The 21,157-nt window shown below is 36.3% G+C and overlaps 1 protein-coding gene across 1 annotated transcript; it reads right to left on the minus strand.

The window, feature by feature from the left end:
* Window positions 1-5,599: 5,599 nt before the first annotated feature.
* tsr1 (TSR1 ribosome maturation factor) lies at window positions 5,600-20,777 on the minus strand. Its single transcript, XM_073817917.1, has 15 exons — window positions 20,629-20,777; window positions 20,204-20,307; window positions 19,893-20,121; window positions 16,700-16,834; window positions 16,168-16,616; window positions 15,332-15,482; window positions 13,816-13,997; window positions 11,059-11,297; window positions 9,379-9,538; window positions 9,168-9,278; window positions 8,930-9,062; window positions 8,378-8,494; window positions 8,141-8,281; window positions 7,962-8,036; window positions 5,600-5,898 (listed from the first exon to the last, which is right to left on the minus strand). Exons 1-15 carry the CDS (start codon window positions 20,753-20,755, stop codon window positions 5,720-5,722), a joined length of 2,532 nt encoding a protein of 843 aa, XP_073674018.1. The 5' UTR covers window positions 20,756-20,777; the 3' UTR covers window positions 5,600-5,719.
* Between the last annotated feature and the right edge of the window lie 380 nt (window positions 20,778-21,157).

Below are 21,157 nucleotides of genomic sequence, written 5' to 3' on the forward strand. Positions count from 1 at the left end.
TTTCTATTCATCAAAAAACATGGAGAAAAAAATATTAGGCAGCACAGATGTTTTCAACATTAATAATAATATAGATAATAATAATATGTGACCCTGGACCACAAAACCAGTCTTCAGTAGCACAGGTATGTTTGTAGCAATAGCCAACAATACATTGTATGGGTCAAAAAAATGTTTTATGCCAAAAATCATTAGGATATTAAGTAGAGATCATGTTCCATGAAGATATTTTGTAAATTTCCAATCGTAACTATATCAAAACTCAAGTTCTGATTAGTAATATGCAAAGCTAAGAACTTCCTTTGGACAACTTGAAAGGAGATTTTCTTAATATTTCGATTTTTTGCACCCTTTAGATTCCAGATTTTCAAATAGATGTATCTCTGCCAAATATTGTCCTAGCCTAACAAACCATTCATCAATGGAAAGCTTATCAGATGTATATATCTGACTAGTTTTGTCATCCAGGTTCAAACATTATAATGATTTCTGAAGGATCATGTGACACTAAAGACTGGAGTAATGACTTCTGAAAATTTAGCTTTCCCATCAGATGAATAAATTACATTTTCTAATATATTTAAATAGAAAACTGTTATTTAAAACTGTAATAATATTTCACAAGATCACTGTTTTACTGATTAAAATCAATGCATCCCTGGTGAGCATAAGAACATCTAAGGAGAGAGATGTTGTTGTATTCAAAAATGCTGGTCCAAGATCCTTTCTCAACAAACAAAACATGGTGTGTGAAAGTGATATCTTGGTCTAACAGATTGAAATAGCTTTTTAATATATTCTAAGCTAGCAGGCTAAGCTGTTTGTTGTACGTATGATATACACTGCCACTAAAAAATGTGGCATTAGTACGATTTTTTTTTTTTAAGTCTCTTATGCTCATCAAAGTTCCATTTATTTGTTAAAAAAATACAGAAAAAAAAGTAATATTATGAAATATTATTGCAATTCAAAATAACAGATTTTTATTTTAATATACTTTAAAATATAATTTATTTCTGTGATGCAAAGCTGAATTTTCATCAGCCATTACTTCAGTCTTCAGTGTCACATGATCCTTCAGAAATCATTCTGTTGGAAACAGTTGTGCTGCTTAATATTTTTTTGGAACATGTGATACTTTTTTCAGGATTCTTTGATGAATAAAATGTTAAAAAGAACAGCATTTATTCAAAATATAAATCTTTTCTAGCAATCCTTGCTTAATAAAAGTATTAATTTATTTCAAAGAGAGAAAGAAAAAAATTACTGACCCCAAACTTTGAACAAGGTGTTTATTGTTACAAAAGTTTTCTATTTTAACTAAATGCTCTTCTTTTTAACGTTTTATTTATCAAAGTATGCTGAAAACGTATCACAGGTTCAAAAATTAAGGATCAAAACCATTTCCAACACTGATATTAAATCAGCATATTAGAATGATTTCTGAAGGATCATGTGACACTAAATACTAGAGAAATGATGAAAAGGAGGAATAAATTATATTTTAAAGTATCTTAAAATAGAAAACCACTATTTAAAATCACATTAGCATTTCATAATATATTACATTTTTTTCCGTATTTTTAATCAAATAAACAGCCTTGATGAGCAGAAAAGTCTTCTTTTAAAAGCATAAAAAATCTTGATGCCAAACTTTTGAGCAGCAGTGTATGACATTTAACTTGCGAACTAAAAACACAGAGGGAAGTGTTTCATTTATAAATATTAGCTGCGGTATGTAAAAGATGAATGAACATATTTTTGTGATTAAGAATTAATAGACCATAAAACTATTTTCTAAGGTTTCTAATCAGGAACTGAACTAAATACCCATAAAATTTGCCTAAGCTAATTCAGATTGTATTCATACTAGACACCTACATATATTTAAAAGGATAGTTCACCCAAAAATAAAAATCGTGTCATTAATTACTCCTTGTTCCAAACCCGTAAGACCTTCGTTCATCTTCGGAACACAAATTAAGATATTTTTGATGAAATCCGAGAGCTTTCTGAGCCTGACACGTTCAAGGCCCAAAAAGGTAGTAAGGACATTGTTAAAATAGTCCACGTGACATCATTGGTTCAACCGTAATTTTATGTAGCTACAAGAATAGTTTTTGTGTGCAAAGAAAACATAAATAACAACTTCTCAGATACTCTTGGATTTCATCAAAAACATCTTAATTTGTGTTCTGAAGATGAACGAAGGTCTTACAGGTTTGGAAAGACATGAGAGTAAGTAAAGTAGTAGTTCTTTGAACAAAGTACCTACATAGCATCTGGATGCTGCTATTATTTTTGCAAGGATGTTTGGCTAGTGGCACAGAAATGGTATGAAAATATGATTTAAAGTGGATAGGTCGTGATATCATTGTTTTCTTTATTTTTTATTGCCGTCTTTAAACATTCAGCTAGCAGATGAGTTATCTGAAGCTGTTGCTCCAGCAGATTTGAAGGGTTCTCCGTGTGCTTTGTAAGTGTTCGTCAACGTTCTGTGGCGTATCGCCGTCCCAGGCTGGCGGCCCTCTCTCTGTGTGTGCGCGTCTCTCTTGCGGTGTTTTATGGGCTGTGTGCTGCGGTGCGCTGACCTCGCGCTCACCCCGGTGCCACCCAGCCAGTGCAGGACTCAGGCACCATTGGCCCCTGCCAAAATCCCACAGCGCCACATCTGCTATCCATAAACGCCAGCCACTCTTGCTCTCCATCTCCTTCTCACACCCCTCCATCCCCCTCTTCCTCCTCCTCTCAAACATATTTGCTTATTCTTGTTTTCCCAACTGAGCGGCACTTAAATTATACTCCTGCACAATCTCTGTTTTACATTCAATTTAAACACTCAGTGGTTCTCCTCTTATCTCTTCCTCCCCTGCAATCCATCTCTCTCGCTTTTTTCACTCTCTCTCTCCTCTTCCAATGGAAAAAATCTTTCACCCATTATGTCTTCAGTGGGATCCAGCTGTGTGTGGTGGCAGTGAACAGGGAACCACAGGACATTCCAGGTCCAAGCGGCCTTAAACCGCCAGCGTTAACTCCTTCAGACTGTGGTCGAAACCAATCACATGCTCATGTGAGCGCTGTCCATTATACCTCCATGTAGTTTGTCCCTCACTGTCACAAACATTTTCGATCAGGCGAGATGCAATTCAACATTTCCATGTTAATCCCAAGCGGATGTTTCTGGTAAGCGGTGGGGATCGAGTGGAGGAAAAACTTGACAGTTACATTCCACTCATGTTTCGAAAGGAATATATTCCGGGGTCAATATAAGTGAAGCTCGGTCAACAGCATTTGTGGCATAATGTTGATTATCACGTATAATGATATTTGACATTTTCCTCGTTTTCTTAAAAAAAAAAAAAAAAAAAAAGCAGAATTTAAGTATATGGTGAGGGAAGTACAAGGGGCCAGTTGTGACCCTTGACCACAAAACCAGTCCTAAGTAGCACGGGTATATTTGTATCAATAGCCAACAATACATTGTATGGGTCAAAATTTTAGATTTTTCTTTTATGCCAAAAATCAGTAGAATAATTACATTTCCTACTGTAAATATATCAAAACTTAATTTTTGATTAGTAATATGCATTGCTAAGAACTTCATTTGGACAACTTTAAAGGCGATTTTCTCAACATTCAGATTTTTTTGCACCCTCAGATTTCAGATTTTCAAATAGTTGTATTTTGGACAAATATGGTCATATCCTAGTAAACCAAACCTCAATGTAAGGCTTATCATATGAAGTATAAATACTAGTTTTTGTGGTCCAGGGTCACACTTTTTGGTGGATTTAAATGCAGGAATTGCCATGGCAGCATAACCCTAAAACAACCTTGAAAATGAAAAACTTTACAGCTCAAGTTTATAATAGAATTATTATATTTTTGTTTTCTTTGCACACAAAAAGTATTCTCGTAGTTTCATAACATAAAGGTTGAACCACTGATGTCACATGGACTATTTTATCAATCTCCTTACTACCTTTCTGGGCCTCAATGTGTCAGCTAAGGTATGGTATGGTAGTCCAGAAAGCTCTAGGGTTTTATGGGTTTGGAACGACATAAGGGTGAGTAATTACTGACAGAATTTTCATTTTTGGGTGAACTGTACCTTTAACATCTCATACGCTTACCAAAATGCCACACTGTAACCCGAGTCTAGATTAACTTTTGTGGGATTTAACATTACGCCACAAAAGCCGTCGATTGAGCTTAACTTGTATTGAACCCAGAATATTCCTTTAAGGACAATCTCCAGCGTGGGAGGATTAGATTTCCTCTCTAGATCATGAACATTTGGCCAGGCATACCACACCCCATTCAGCTTTAAACAAGATGTGTTTAACACATCCCCGGCTCAATGCCCCCGGTGAAACTATGGCTTAAAAAATGAACGAGAAAATAAATGGAGTGCCTCAACTTAACCGTCCAGAGCTTCGAGTGCGCCCCTAGGCAATAAAGAAGTATTACCCAAGTGCGATTGTTTTATCATTATTTGACTTTTTCCACCGTAATCAAATTCACAGCGCAGGATAAAAATGTACATATTGAACTTTTGATACCCTGTTTCTTGGATCGCGCTGTGTTTTTTGAGCCCAAAGCTTCACCTTCTCTTTTCCCAGACATATTGGCATGCGTCTGCGGTGTGGTCCCAACAGAACCTGGGGATGAATCATGTAGCTGCAAGCATGCAAGAGCACTGTTTTATGATAAATATTACAATTCATAAATCATTGTTTCTGAGAAGAGCAAAAAGGGAGGGAGCACAGAGAGAGAGAGAGAGGGAAAGAGAACTGTAAAACATTTGGGGATCCGGCAAGAAAACAACGGAGGGTCACGCTCCCTGTGTGAGAGAGTGTAGATGGTGGTGAAAAGGGGGCTTCAGGTCAGGGAACCACCAGGGAGAGGGAGTGGTGGAAGAGTCTGTAGGAATGAAGGAGAATAACAGTGCAGACGGCACACATACACGCTCCATCTGCGCCATAAAGGCCCATAGAACCTCGCTGTCATCTGCATATGGCAGCGTCGCAGCTTAAATTATGGTCGCTATGCATTCGCTCACCAGCGATAATCATCCCTCGCCGCTGCCAGCGATTCTGAACGATGGCAGCCAGAGGACAGCAAGGGCTGCAGTTGTTGTTGAGGACATACTTGAGGGAGATAATATTCCAGCGTGAGGTTTGGTTTGAGCTAAATGATGAGAAATAAAAGATCGCAATGACAGTATTTACAATGAGAGTTTGGATGCGGCTTTTCGCCACTGCCTCCCTCATAAAAATCACGAGATGCTCTAACTTTGGGTTTAGGCTGGAATTCAGTTCATTTTTTATTTCTGTGCTACTCCGCATCACTGCTAAAGATGCGTGCATTTAGTGGCTAACAAATGTTGATTTGTCAACCTGAGGCTGTAAATAATAAGCAGTGGCATTATGTTTGTAATGACATTAGATAAAAACATTCTCAAAAAGCATTAAACATCTAATGTCAAATTCTTACTCTGGAAGGAAATCACTTTCACTAATACGTGTTTGCCATCTAGTGGTCACTGAGGGATTGTTTTTATAGATTTTATAGATTAACACTAAAACAAGGACAGAAATTCTATATAGATATTTAATTGTCAATTCGAGCATAGAGAACCAATATCCTAGTATTCTGTGTTACAAGCAGTTGGTGTCATGCTACGTTAACATTGCTTTCAGTTCATAACTTCCTGCCTCTACTCCATGTCGATGTCGCAGAGGGCCGGTGGCTGCTCTCTCTTGACCCAGGGCAGAGGGGCGGGGACGTAGGGATCGTAGGTCCAGTGTGGATACACCCTCTTATACAGGTTCATCAGCACTGTGTCCTGAGAGCGCAGCTGATTGTCAAATACACACTTCATGTGGCCGTGAGTACCTGCAAAAGCACAAAAATAAAAGTGAGTCACAACCTACTTTGAGTCAGTTGTACCTAACATTGCACATTTTTTTAGAATGTACTTTTTCCTTTTTCTCCTTAATTTAATTTAGAGCTAGTACGTTTTGTTACAATCATCCAAAGTCCTTATATTTTCTGAATATTTTATTTTAAAATCTGTATTTCCTGAGCAGGTTTAAGGTTTAATCTAAACCTTAAATCTAAAAAACAATACCAATGTTTTTTTGGCAATATTATTTATAAACAATACTGATTACCTTTGTATTTAGTATATGTACACTACCAGTCAAAAGTTTTTGAACAGTAAGATGTTTTTTAAAGAAGTCTCTTCTGCTCACCAAGCCTGCATTTCTTTGATCCAAAGTACAGCACAATCAGTACAGTTTTTAAATTTTACTATTTAAAATATATTGTTTTATATATATAAAAATAGGTTTCTATTTTATATAAATATTGATCTTTGGATCTTTCTATTCATCAAAGAATCCTGAAAAAAATGTACTCGACTGTTTTAAATACTGATAATAATAATAATAATAATAATAATAATAAAAGGTTTCTTGAATAGCAAATCAGCATATTAGAATGATTTTAAGGGCCATGTGACACTGAAGACTGGCGTAATGATGCTGAAAATTTAGCTTTGATCACAGGAATAAATTATATTTTAAAATATATTCAAATAGAAAGCAGTTATTTTAAATAGTAGAAATATTTCAAAATTGTACTGTTCTTTTTCTGTACTTTGGATCAAATAAATGCAGGCTTGGTGAACAGAAGAGAATTCTTAAAAAAAAAAAAAAAATTACTGTTCAAAAACATTTGACGGTAGGGTCTTTATTATTATGTATTTACTACATACATTATTTTTATTGCAATACCAGCATCTTATAGCTATTTTCATGACAAGATCAATGCATTCGAGAGAAACAAATAGTAGTATGATTACTTTTGTATAAATGTCCAATATTATTTCTTTTATTTCTGATTTTCATCATTATTTATAATTAATCAAATTTGCTACTAATAGTACTACCATTAATAAAAAAATAAGCTTAAATAAATACACCACATTATTATGTAATTATTAGTCAAAATATGACTATGAAAATATATAAATTATAATACATTATTAAACAAATATTTTATTAAATTAATTATGAATTACAAATAATAAACAATCAATTATATACATTGTATAAAATACAATAAATTATAATCATTCTAAAAAAATCAGGCAAAAATGTCTTGCGATCTAAAGGGTTGAATATGATTAAAATCTTTGAGCTATGCCTTACTGTTCAAAATGATAGTAAATTCATATAAATGTATTAAATGTTTTTCGCCCCTGGAGTTTATTATTGATTCTGGAAATATTGAGAATCACAACTTTTTTTTCTCTCAAATAGAGATCACAATTCTCCCACGATTCTGAATTTACTAGTACCTGTGACAAAATATTAATTGCTGCAATTGATTAAAAATATATATAACTATGTATTTATATTTAATAAACTAGAATTTAAAATTTTTAAATTAGAATTTTACATTTATATTAGAATTTTAAATTATAAAAAGTTTTTAAATGAATGATTCAATGACTCACACATAAATACGTCATTGTTTCATTGCTGGATGAATCAGCATTTTTAAATGACTCTCTTGAAGGATTCATTGACAAATACTAGTGTAATCGACAATGTAAAAATGTAATCAACATACGTTATTTGAAGGTGATTTGCTATTTAGACATCAATGTTTATATCGGAAATATAAACTCTTAACCCAGTATTTCTGTGATAATGAATGATTGTAAGACAGAAATAATACTGTGTAGCTGAAAAAGGTTGTTTCCTACCTAGATATCATAACTCTGTGACAATGGTAGCACAAATACAGAATCGAATGTTCCACTATGACTTTTTCAAACATTTAATCGACAAAAATTTTATCGGACAGCGAATCATTGTCATTTAGAAATGAGATCGCATGGGTTTTTGAATTGAGATGCATTCTTTTAACAATTAATATTTTGTTTTTACCTAACGCTTCCTTGATGTGTCCTCTTCGTCCCCATTTTGTACGTAGTTCGACTGGCTTAAACCACAGGATATCATCTGCAAAAGAGAAATGCTTTATTGTTAGACTCAATCATTGTTATGTCTCTACACACACACATCGAAAAGTAAACAGAGGAAATGACTAATGCCTCCCTTCTCACCTCTGTTGAAGAACATGTAACGGACCACAGCAGAGCGCCGATTGATTTTGAAAGGGTGTCCGCTCAACACGATTCTCTTTAACACTACACGACGAGGATCGCAGCTCAAAAGACTGCCTGTGGCCACCAGGTCCTGCATACCTGTGATGAAAGTAAAACAAAAATGTTGTACCACATGCTGTCCTGGTGAAGGCAGTTCTCTTTTTGAATTAAGATGTTTTATGTGATTCTGCCCACCATTGTCTCTCTGTTTGAAGACTAGGACACCTGCGGTGGGGAAGGTAATGGGGGCATAGACAGACATCACTGTAGGAGCATCAGGACACAGAAACCGCTCCATCTTGTGTTTATCAGCTGAAAACAGACAAAGAAAAGAATAAAAATCTTGCTATTTTGAGACTGACACATGACACACGTTCAGACACAAATCAACCATAGTCTGGACTTGACGGTCCTATCCACCATATTTTTCCCCTAAGAGCAGACATGGCCCTTAGTATATTTAATGTGTCTGGCTTCCGGTGTCACCCACTTCCAGTTGTTTTTAGCTGTACAAAACTGCTCATTTTGCTGCTTGATATTGCAAACTGGTGTCTTGCCAAATTATTTTAATGTACCTTTTTACCGTTTATTGCACTTTGTTATTCTTCTCGTTATTTCCCTACGACAGCTTATGAACCGGAAGACTCAAACGTTACGAGAAAGCTTACTTTCGCATTGAAAAATAAGGTGGATAAAAAAAGACCTCTAAATATGAAGAATATGATGATATCTATAGCCTGTTTTTACCAGAAGTGTGCTGTGAGAAGATAGCTGAAGCTCTGAAGCGTCTAAAACCGCACTGAAACACCAAGTCTTCTTTTGACTTAATTGGTTCTGTGTTGCTCGGGTGCTGCCGCACCAACATATGCATCACTGACATCTGCAAAACAGACAATTATTTCAATACTGACTACAATTTCTTGTATTATAATGTAATAGGTAATTAGCTATAAAAAATTTCATCAATCCTCAAAGCTGTAAGTACCTTCTGTTCGTGTGGTAGCAGGGACACCAGAACTAATGGTTTGCCAGACTGAAAGCTCTCCATTACTGAGGGAGGAACATCCACGATATGAAGAGTCACATACCAGCCTGGCTGCATGAATAAAAGGTAGACATTTGCAAATTAATTCCAAACCCTAGATATTTGTGTCTCTAACCAACAGCCCTGTCACTCCCGTTCCCCTTATACAAACCATTGCTCCTTCTTCCTCGCTAGTGGCGTCTGCTAGTATACGGCGGCGCATGCGATCAAAGTTCTGGAACTGGTAGATGCGCGAGTAGTCGAGAGGCAGATTCTCCAGGGGGTCCCATGGGGAGGAACGGAAACTTTTCAGACCTCTGAACTTCTGGAACCTGAATATACAGAAGAGACCAGTGAGCAGATGAGCAGAGTAGAACCTTGCACACACTACCATTCAAAGTTTGGAGATAAACTTTTATTCAGCAAGGATGCATTAAATTGATCAAAAGTGACAGTAAATACACTTATAATGTTCTACTTCAAGTATATGGTAAACATCATCTTCTTAACTGTATGTTCATAAAAGAATCCTGAAGGCATGCATTACAGTTTCCACAAAAAAAAAAAGCAGCACAAAATTGATGAGACATATTTCTTGCAAATCAAATCAGCATATTAGAATGGTTTCTGAAGAATCATGTCAATCAATTGTAGTATCTATAGCTGTATATTCAGATACACACCCAGGTATCGGATCAGTACTCACTATCGGCCGATACCCTGAGCCCAGATATCGGAATCGTATCGGGAAGAGAAAAAGGGTACCAGAAAGGGTATTGCCTTTAAAGTTGTCCAAATAAATATCTTAGCAAGGCATATTACTACTCAAAAAAATAAGTTTTGATATATTTACAGTAGGAAATTTACAAAACATCTTCATGGAACATTTTTACTTAATATTCGACTGATTTTTGCATTAAAACAAAAATCGATCATTTTGACCCATACAATGTATATTTGGCTATTGCTACAAATATACCCATGCTACTTAAGACTGGTTTTCATGATCCAGGGTCACGGCTGTTTTAAACTGAATTGATATTTGACAGTATTAATGTTTTATTGTATATAATTTTTTTCAGGGGCATTTTTTACATTTGTGAGGGCAATTTTTATAATCATATTATTATGTGTTGTCTTTAATGTCAAATACTTAATTTACCCAATTACTTTAAACAATATTTTAAATAACAATAGACTGTTTAAAATTGTATCAAAATTATACATGTAAAAAACAGGTCATAGGGCTGCAATATTAAAACAAAAATCATTATTGTAGATTATTACTTTATATTGTAATAATGATTATTAATATCTATATAGAAACCCCTTTGCCCCTTTGTCTTGAATGTATGGGGCATTTTGCCACAAGCCCTTGTTAATTTCCAACTCTGTTATCAACCAATATTACAGTTGTTTATCTTTTTATCATATCAACCGATACTGGATATCTAATCATGCAGGCTATTTAAATGACCTTTACCATCATCTAACGCTCATCTAAACTTTAATATGTAATAATGATATCCAAATGAATATCTAAATTTTCATGCAAGTATTATATTATGATGCCTTTCAAGTAAATGATTTTAGTTTTTAACATTTTTCTTTATTGTATTAATGGCCATATCACACAAATAATTATCAGTTTATCGGTAACAGCACATTTTAATATCTGCTCATCCCTAAAGGCCATGAACTCTCATCATCTTGAAAACATCTCATTCATAAGTAATTTTTGTCAGACAAAACAAAAACACGAGTTGGAACAATATAAGGGGCAAATAAAATACCAGAATGTCACAATTTTAAACAAGGGCAGGTTCATGTCTGGAACGGTCCTGGATCTTACCGTGTCTTGGCTGGGATGTCCAGGGGAGTGTCGACTTCATCAGGGAACATCTCATTAGCACGTGCTTCCCTGTATCTCCTCAGCCCCTCTCCCTCCTCTGCCTCATCCAAGCCTTCGTCATACTTATGATCGTCTCCGGTGCGTCCGGTGGTACTGATCTCCTCCTCTTCTTCTTCTTCTTCTTCTTCTTCTTCCCCATCGACATTGTCTCCTTCAGAAGCACATTCAGACCCAGCATCCTTAGAGAGGAAGAGAAGCATGTAAAAACATTGCTCTAGACATACATCCATGTAGAGTCTAGCAAACCCAAACAAAACATGACCATTTCTTTGAAGTCCACTAAACAGACAGCCGAGTGACCGAGATGGGGAAAAGGACAAGACATACCGCTGGGGTGCATTAACCCCCCTGTGGGGTCAACCTGTAGAACAATCGCAGGTGCAGTAATAAAAATAATCTCTGTAATCATCTGTAGTACCACTTCCCTATTGTTAACGTCTTGCATTCAAAAGTCGCCTTTGGTGTGCCCCAAGACTTCAAACACATGCTAATTATGATTAAAGAAAATAAATGGACCAGAGCTTCCATACATGTCAAGCTTCCCCTTGTTCTTTCAAGCCCAGCTGGTATAAATAAATGGCCACCCCTCTGCAAGTCTCGACAGGAAGTTCTGTCCAAAGAGCAGGAAGACCGAAGGCTTCTCTCGGGACTCCCTCTCCAAACACTATTGTTGCGTCGAGATGCCTGGCACTAAGGCCAAGCAGCAGACATTGAGAAAACAAACAGTGCCTCCACCACAGAGCGAAAAGTCACGTATGCACTGTTCCGCCCTCGCCGTGCCCACCTTGCATCTCATTCTTCTGATTTTGTTTAGACCTTCAATCAATATCAAGCTGTCAGATACACTTGGGTTTAACCCAGCTTTTGCCAAGCTCACTCCTGATTGGTTGCATCCACTGACACCTGGCAGGTTGCCATAGCAACTAGTATACAAACAAAATCTGTTTTCTGTTTTCTTTCCAGGGTGTGAGGTGTAATTGTTTATAGAATACAGGAAAACATGCCTCCCTCTCATGACTATACAATAATAATAACAAAGCACAATTTTTTTTCCCCTCTGATTTACGCAATTCACCTGGGTCATGCCGGACAACCCTCAAAGGAGTAGTTCAGTCCAGAATAAACACTTCACCCCCACCCGTGTCATCCAAGATGTTCATGTCTTTCTTTTGACAGTCAAAGAGATTGAAGGTTTTTGAGGAAAACATTTTCTCTATATAGTGGTCTTCAATGGGGGTCAACGGGTTGAAGGTCCAAATTGCAGTTTCAATGCAGTTTCAAAGTAGTGACGGGCACTATCAAAGCACTGCTTTGTAAAGCTTCGAAACTTTTGGAAATCAATTGTTTCAAAACAGTTGTTCGGAGCACGTATCAAACTGCCAAAGTCAAATGATTTCAGTAAACAACCCCCCCCCCCCCCCCCAAGGGCGAACCACTGAACTAGTCTCTATGGTTTTTACCTGATCTCGGATCAGCAAGCCCTGCAAACTACTATTGAACATTTTGAAAACCACATATTATACAGACACTTCATATTTAATGGTGTTTTATTATTTTTACATTTTACATTTTTTGTATTATACATTCAATACAATAAAAAAAATTGGTGTTTTGAGTGCTTCAAAACGGTGAATCATTTTGCAAAGCAATTGGTTCAAATGATTCGAAGCTTCGAAAAGGTTTGTTTTTCCCATCACTACAAAGAGCTCTACAAAGGGCTATATTCCTCCAGCTAAGGAATAAGCATCTTATCTAGCAATACGATCTGTCATTTTTAGGGAATGCACGATATTGGATTTTTGCCGATATCCAATATGCCAAATCTTTTTAACTAATTTTGGCTGATAGCTGCTACCAATGTATATACAATTTAAAGCCATTATCGTCCGACTCTGTTATCGGTCCGATAACATTGTGCATTTTTTTAAAGGAGTCATCGGATGCCCATTTTCCACAAGTTGATATGATTCTTGATATGAGTCTTCATGAAAAGTCTATAACATGCTTTGGTTAAAATTTCGTAATGGTAGTGTAAAAAACAGCTTTTTTACCTTGCCAAAATCAGCTCTGCAAAAATCAACCTATTCTGGTGGATGTTGCTTTAAATGCTAATGAGCTAAGCTCGCCCCGCCCTTCTCCTTTCTCTGTGGAGTGATGAGCCTGTTTACTTTAGCCGCGTTTAGCCACAAAACTTATAAGAAATACTAAGAAAGGCAATTGCAAAGATTCATTAAAAAAACCCTATACATACTTTGCTGTAAGTGAAGCTGGATCACGAATGATTTTAGTGAACATAGATGCATTTATGTAGATCGGGAGGCGCATTCCCGGCCTTCGTTGTTGTGATGTCACACAGGCAAGATGCTGAGAATGGCTTGATTTGAAAACGGGGAAATTATTTGAATTATTTGCCCTTTGATGCTGCACTGAAACTGCAATTTGGACCTTCAACCCGTTGATCCCCATTGAAGTCCACTAAATGGAGAAAAATCCTGGAATGTTTTCTTTAAAAACCTAAAATTCTTTTTAAAATAGACTTTAACATCCTAAATGACATGGGGATGAGTAAATTATCAGGACATTTTAATTCAGAAGTGAACTAATCCTTTAATAGGTAATAGGTATTTAGTAATGGCAGGGAAGTCCTTCTCTAAAGAAAATGCTTGACTGGCCTGTGGTAAAATAAGTAAAACTCACCTGAGATTCATTATCACCATCCATTTCATCTTCTATCATCCCATCATCGTCGTCATCATCACAGCTGTCAACGTCATCATAATCATCATCATCCTCCTCCTCAGCATCATTTTTGATCCATGTGGCCTGGTAGTCGGACGTCCCCTTTGGTACCTTCATCACTCTCCTGTTCTTTCTGGCCTCTGAATATAAATGAATAGATAACATTAATATTTTGCAAAATATGAGTATTGTCCATAAAGAGATTCTAAATATAAATCTATCCATTTAGGTCATTAGTATGCATTCCTGCCACCTACTGCGATTGGTGGGTTGCACTGATCACAAATGAGAGAAGATCTCATTCTGTGTTGACAATCATTCAATTTTCCTGAGGCACAGTGCATAATGCGTCATATCATGAACAAGATGAGAAGTTATCAATGCATGATCTGAACTCGCTCAGAATGCGCCAATTTTATGCCCGTATGTGGGCAGACACAAATCATATAGAACAATGCAGCCACTCACACTAATATTAACTTCTCAGTCTTGCTGACACTTGACTAAATTATTTCACTAGAGATGGATCAGATGTATTCATTTCTATTGGTTGCCACAACACTGCATTGCAGTCACTGGGTACTAAAAAGGAAATACTTCCGGATTGATAGCTGATTTGATGCTGTCAGTGTGCAACATTATTTTATTATTATTTATATGCATTTATAGTATAAATACAGTGGAGCCAGAATGATTAGAACACTAGTATTTTCACCAGCTAAAAAATGGTTTTAAGTCAGTTATTTCTGTTTTGCTGTAGTGTGTCAGTAGGAAATATCAGTTTACATTTCCAAACATTTATTTTGTCATTAATTGTAATAATCCAGTGATTCTGACAACAGCCAGTGCTCCACACAGAGAGATCTGATCTCATCATCATCCAGTCTGTCTGGAACGACATGAAGAAACAGAACAAACTGAGACAGATGAAATCCAGAAGAACTGAGGCAAGGTCTCCAAGATGCTTCAAGAGACCTACCTGCAAAGCTACCTGAGAAACTATGCGCAAATGCTCCTAGGGCTTTAAACGCAAAGGATGGTCACACCAAAAGTTGATTTAATTTAGTTAATAGAAGTTAATTGATAAAGAAAATCTATTCATGATATTATTTTTGACAGCATCCTCATTTTACAGCATTTTTACACAAGTGCCTAAACTTTCTTGTAAACAATAGAAGTAGGTTTCTTGAAGCATCTTGGAGATGTTGCCACAGTTCTTCTGGATTTCGTCTGTAATATTATGCATTAGTTTTTATTTTTATGTTTTTGGCTTTTCTTTTAATTTCAGTTCATTTGTTAGTATTTTTAATGTGACTTTTTAGTGTGTTTTTTTAAAGTAATGTTAGTATTTCAACTTGTTTCAGTTAATTGCAAAAGTTTTTCATCTAATATTTATATTTTATTTCAATTAACAAAATGATTTAATTGCTTTAATTAACAATAATAAACCTGGTGTGAACAGGACAGTCAGTACCTTCTGCCTCCTCCAGCTCTGCTTCTGTGGGCCACGTCTGCTCCCCTTCCATAGGATCCACTTCTGCCTCTGCCTGCAGGCTTTCCCTCTTCTCAGGATCTGCTTTCATCAACAACCGAACATGTCCATTCTTATCTTCATCACCACCATCCTATAGGACACATACAAGTAAAAAAAAAATACATATATGATGAAAAATAAACCAATAAGCATCATACAATAAATCAATTAGGTACATCAAATACAAGTCTTCAGCACAAAATCACAGGCAAACAGAACATAATTATTTTAATAGTTATATGGACCAGGATTTTAGAGTTGTCATTTTAGGATATTACTCAGTGTTTCTGAACCATTTAAATGAAATTTATATGATAAAAATGTGACCATGGAGTCTGGACCACAAAACCAGTCATACGGATTTTTTTTTTAATATGAATAAATAAGCTTTCCATTGTATGGTTTGTTGGGATAGGACAAAATTTGGCTGAAATCTGAAGGTGCAAAAAAATCTTAATATTGAGAAAATCATCTTTAATGAATGCCCAAATAAATTTCTTAGCAAAACATATCTAAGTTTTGATATATTTATGGTAGGAAATTTGCAAAATATCTTTATGAAACAAGATCTTTACTTAATATCCCAATGATTTTTGTCATAATAGAAAAATCAATAATTTTGACCCATAAAATGTTTTGTTGGCTATTGCTACAAATATATCCGTGCTACCTAAGACTGGTTTTGTGGTCCTGGAAATGTGATTTTGTAAATTAATATAATCTTAAATTACAATAAATCCTTATAAATACTCTCAACAAAAACATAGCCTCCTAACCATCATCTCTACATCTCGTCCTGGCTTCCCCGGGTGAGGAGCTGCTGTCACGATGGGTAGAGGATCAGCAGGAGCATCGATCTGGCTGAGCTGAAAGTCTCCATGACCTGTGATATGCACCAGCCTATTGACTTGCAAAGGACAGCCTCGAATATATCCTGACACACAGAGGGTCCCTAAACCTGTGGCTGGGCCCCCTGTGCCATTCTGGCTGCTGTTTGGTATATATGTGGCTTTCTGAGCCAGCAGGTGTGAGCGGCGAGACCGGAACCCCAGTCGCCTCTGCTTCTGTGCCGACAGGTGCCTCAGCAATAACGTAGCATCCTGCTCACTGTCCACAGGGAAGAGACGTGCATCTGGGAAACGGGACTCTACCAATCGGGAGAGCGCTCTCCGAGACTCAGTGCGCTTTTTTACTGCTAGATCAGCCACTCCCTGACACACCAGAGCTGCAGGAAGAAGAATTGATTGGTCAATTGTGCAAAATGATTGCTAAAACTGTATAACTGATTGTTTTTCAAACATATCTCACCGTGACTTGGTAATCCCTGTGAAAAGAGACAGGACAGGCAGTATTCTCCATAGCTGTCCCAACCTTCAGTCGACTCCAACACAAACACCAAACTGTCTGCAATCTTTGCCACATCCAGGAGTGAATGCAAGTCAGCTGGAAGGAGTTGAAAAAAATATTTACAGCTTGTAATCATAGCATCAAAAAGTGTGCCTTCTTAAAGGGATAGTTCACCAAAATTGAAAATTCTGTCTATAATTACTTCACGTCATTCAAAACCTACGTTCATCGTCGGAACATAAATTAAGATCCAAGAGCTTTCTGGCCCTGCATAGACAGCAATGAACTGACATGTTTAAGACCCAGCAAGGTAAGAAGGATATTGTTAGAATGTCACATGGATTATTTTAACGATGGCTTTTTACCTTTCTGGGTCTTGAAAGTGTCAGTTTTATTTTTTTGGGTGAACTAAAATGTTCTTTAGATTTGCTAAAGACTACACTGAACAATGTTATTAAACTATAATAAAACGATAACAAAGTTAATTTAAATTTACAAATAAAGGAAACAAGCATACACAATTATGAGAGTTTTAAACAATATTGACTGAAACTGTTAAATTTTAAAAATATATATATCTAATATCAGTTGATAACTAATTTAGTACCAATATAGTATTTTTATATTCATTGTACAGTAGTCAACATTTAATGTGAATCAAAACCTTTCATCAAAGTTATCCTAAGACAAGAACTTGTTTTGGTTTTAGGACAATTTTGATGAAATGTTTTGATCTGCATCAATATGTATGATCACCCAGGGAAGCCAGGATGAGATGTAGAGATGACGGTTAGGAGACTATGTTTTTGTTGAGAGATTTTATAAGGATTTATTGTAACTTATTTGATCCTTTTAAGATTATATAAATTTACATGAGTTTTCCAGGGGTGGAAATCACATTTGTGACCCTGGACCACAAAACCAGTCGCACAGATATATTTGTAGCACTAGCCAACAATACACTGTATTGTTCATTGTACTTTCATTAAAAGACGAATTTTTTAATATTTAGATTTTTTTGCACCTTTAGATTCTGTATCTTGGACAAATATTGTCCTATCCCAACAAACCATACAATGGAAAGCTTATTTATTCATATTTCAAAAAAATTATCGTTATTGTGGTTTTGTGGTCCGGACTCCTGGGTCACATTTTTATAATTTAAATTTATTTAAATGGTTGAGAAATACTGAGTAAGATCCTAAAACAATAACTCTCTAAAATCCTGGTCCATATAACTATTAAAAATCAATTATGTTCTGGTTGCCTGTGATTTTGTGCTGAAGACTCTATTTGATGTACCTAATTGATTTATTGTATGATGTTTGTTGGTTTATTTTTATTATATATTTTTTTTTTTACTTGTATGTGTCCTATAGGACGGTGGTGATGGAGATAAGAATGGAAAGTTGAATGTTTTCAGTTGCTGATAAACCTTTTTTGATCCACTTCAAATGTTGACTACTGAACCCAAGCACACGTTTCTGCCAAATAATTGTACAATAATTCTTAGTAAGTACATACATGAACTGAAAATATAATATTATATTACAAAATGCAATTAGAAATGTAATTCGTCCAGAAAAAAGTATTGTCATCAGAATTAGTATATTTCAATTTTGCACTGCAATTAAATTGATACATTTAAGACTTAAGTATCTACTCTACCATTCAAAGGTTTGAGGGCAGCAAGGTTTTTTTTTTCATTAAATTGTTTAAAAGTGTCAGAAAAAACTTTTATATTGTTACAAAAAAAATTCTCATTTCAAATAAATGCAAAAGTGTTTTTCAACATTGATATTAGGGGTGCAACGGATCATAGATGATCCGTACGGACCAGCCCCCACGGTTCGGCACGCATGTGATTCGCGGATTAACTGTTAAATTTAACCATAGAGTAAAAGTTTATAATTTGCACTTTTTGTCTTGCCAATTTATCAATTCAAACAATTTAAAACCATTGCAGCAAAAGAGAACACGCGCCGGTTTTTTTTTTTTTTCTACTGCTGCCGCACACACCTGAAGCGAGCACGCGCACACAGAGAGAGAGAGAGAGGCGTGATTCAGACTGCACGATTCACACAGATTGATTCCTCTTTAAAGGGATGGTTCGGAGTAGATTTGACTTCATTGCTATGCACTCCGAAGCCCATGTAAATACCCCATCCGAAGTTTTTTTTACCTTTGGTCAAACATTGAGGGAGATATCAGAGTTTTTCAAATGGCTTGCTACTGCCATACATGGTACATGTGATGTATCTCGTAAATTGCACCACTAAACGTGTGTGTAATCTTACCAAACTTCTACAGTAGTGTAAATAGGGTATGTACTCACAAAACGCTGCATCGGAAAACAAATGGCGACACGTCGACGTCACTTCCCTGGTTTGGGAAAAGCACGTAAAAGTCCACCTACTACGTTGACATGCACACAGACGTAGTAGGTGGACTTTTACGTGCTTTTCCCAAACCAGGGAAGCGACATCGACATGTCGCCATTTGTAGTTTTTGAGACTAGTAGGGATCGGGTAAAAGTTGTTTTTAAAACACTCATGGTGGACTTTATGTTGTTTTCATCTACACTTGTCATTTGTGTAATGGTTCTTGTTTTGTTACTGACTTTATTAGTTCAGCTAGTAATTTTTGCTGTGGATTAGAAGTACTTAAAGTAAGCATTCAGTAATTAATAAAAAGCTAACTTTTTTTGTTTTGTTTGTTTTTTGCTGATCCGAAAAATGATCCGATCCGTGACATGATCCGAACCGTGAGTTTTGTGATCCGTTGCACCACTAATTGAGATTAATAAGAAATGTTCCTTGAGAGAAGAAATTATAGAATAAAGTTATGATTTTTGTTTTCTTTGTGCACAAAAAGCAGTCCCATAGCTTCATAACATTTGCATAGCTGTCATAAGATTACATTTGTACAACTGATTTCACATAGACTACTTTAATAATATCCTTACTACCTTTCTGGGCCTTGAACGTGTCAGTTGCGTTGCTGTCTACGCAGGGTCAGAAAGCTCTTAGATTTCATCAAAAATATCTAAATTTGTGTTCTGAAGATGAACAGAGGTATTACGGAATGACATGAGGGTGAGTAATTAATGACAGGATTTTCATTTTAGGCAGTATAGTCAGTGTCATTTATTTACCTATGTCTGGCCTGTAGAAAATAAACCTCTGTTTGAAGCGGGGGAGAACAAGTCCGAAACTGTCCTTGGCCCCAGTGACTCCTTGATCTTCATGCAGCACACCACCAACTCCTTCACCTTTCAATATTTTTGTGACAGCGCCAGCATCCACTCCTGAGTGAAGGGCTATGACTGCCACCAGATGAGGGGGACCATCCCTGCTGCCCAGCTTCCGTTTCTCTGTCAGCACCTGTCATCAACACCCAAAAAGAGAGTTAGTCAGCTAATGTCCAGTCTATAAACCCTGTAGAAAACTATAATGTTTACTTTACCAAGTCTTTTTTGTTGCGTCGCAGCTGGTTGGCTCTGTTTCTACGGTCCATTTTCCTCACGTCTTTTCTCTGTTTTTTGGTAAGAGCCATGACAGCAACTTTACCTATTTTGATTAGGATTTAAAGAGTCGTGTTTATTGACTTACACCTAGCATTAATGCACAAATTTATATGATATTTATGGTAATGGCACATAATGAATCAAATTTAAGTGTAGTGTCTATGAGAACCCTCTATAGCCAATAGTGAATAAAAGGTAACGTAGCAAGTATCTTAAAATGAACCGTATGTACCGTATGCATATAGAAACTTTAATATAAAGTCTCGTTGATTCTCGGGTGTTTAAACACGTGTTCAGTCAAACGGGAACTGCCCACGGAGACATTTTACGCCTGTGTATTTATTAATAAACTCATTATACATACCCTTGTTCTCCCGTCCGATTTCGCCTTTAGTTCGGTGTTTTCCATGCTTATGCTGTTTGTTTTTCTGTTTATAAACTCCAGCTCTGTGCCCCTGCTGCTGCTCGCCTCCTGCAGCCATTTTTGTCATGCCGCACACATGTAAACTTTAATGACGTCATATCCAAGCGCCTGACTTTCCTTCTGCAGAATCGTCAGTGAGTAATAAAGTGCACGCATGCCACCTACTGTTGTTCAGCTGCATCATCCTCCCATGGATACAAGAGATATTCCGATTTATGAGATTCACCAAAACCTGTATTGTGGAGTAAGTCGTTACATGTTGTAACGGAATTAAGTATTTACAAAATAAATGTAACCCTGCTGAAAAAAAACAGCATATGCTCGTTAGATATGTTTTGGTGCTGGGTTGCTGGTTTTAGCTGGTTTATGCTTGTCCTTTGCTGGTTTATGCTGGTCCTTGACCAGCAACATGACGAGAATAAACCAGCAAAGAACCAGCATTAACCAGCATAGGACTATCTTAAACCAG

This window comes from Garra rufa, chromosome 14, assembly GCF_049309525.1.
Source record: "Garra rufa chromosome 14, GarRuf1.0, whole genome shotgun sequence".
Lineage (NCBI taxonomy): Eukaryota > Metazoa > Chordata > Actinopteri > Cypriniformes > Cyprinidae > Garra > Garra rufa.

Bases quoted from the DNA above. Each gene is read 5' to 3' on its own strand.
- tsr1 (XM_073817917.1), bottom strand. From the start codon at position 20,755: ATGACAAAAATGGCTGCAGGAGGCGAGCAGCAGCAGGGGCACAGAGCT. The intron at 9,063-9,167 runs GTACTTACAGCT...TCTGTTTTGCAG, and splicing joins TGCTACCACACGAACAGAAG to ATGTCAGTGATGCATATGTT. The intron at 8,282-8,377 runs GTGGGCAGAATC...CTTTCATCACAG, and splicing joins CTTCAAACAGAGAGACAATG to GTATGCAGGACCTGGTGGCC.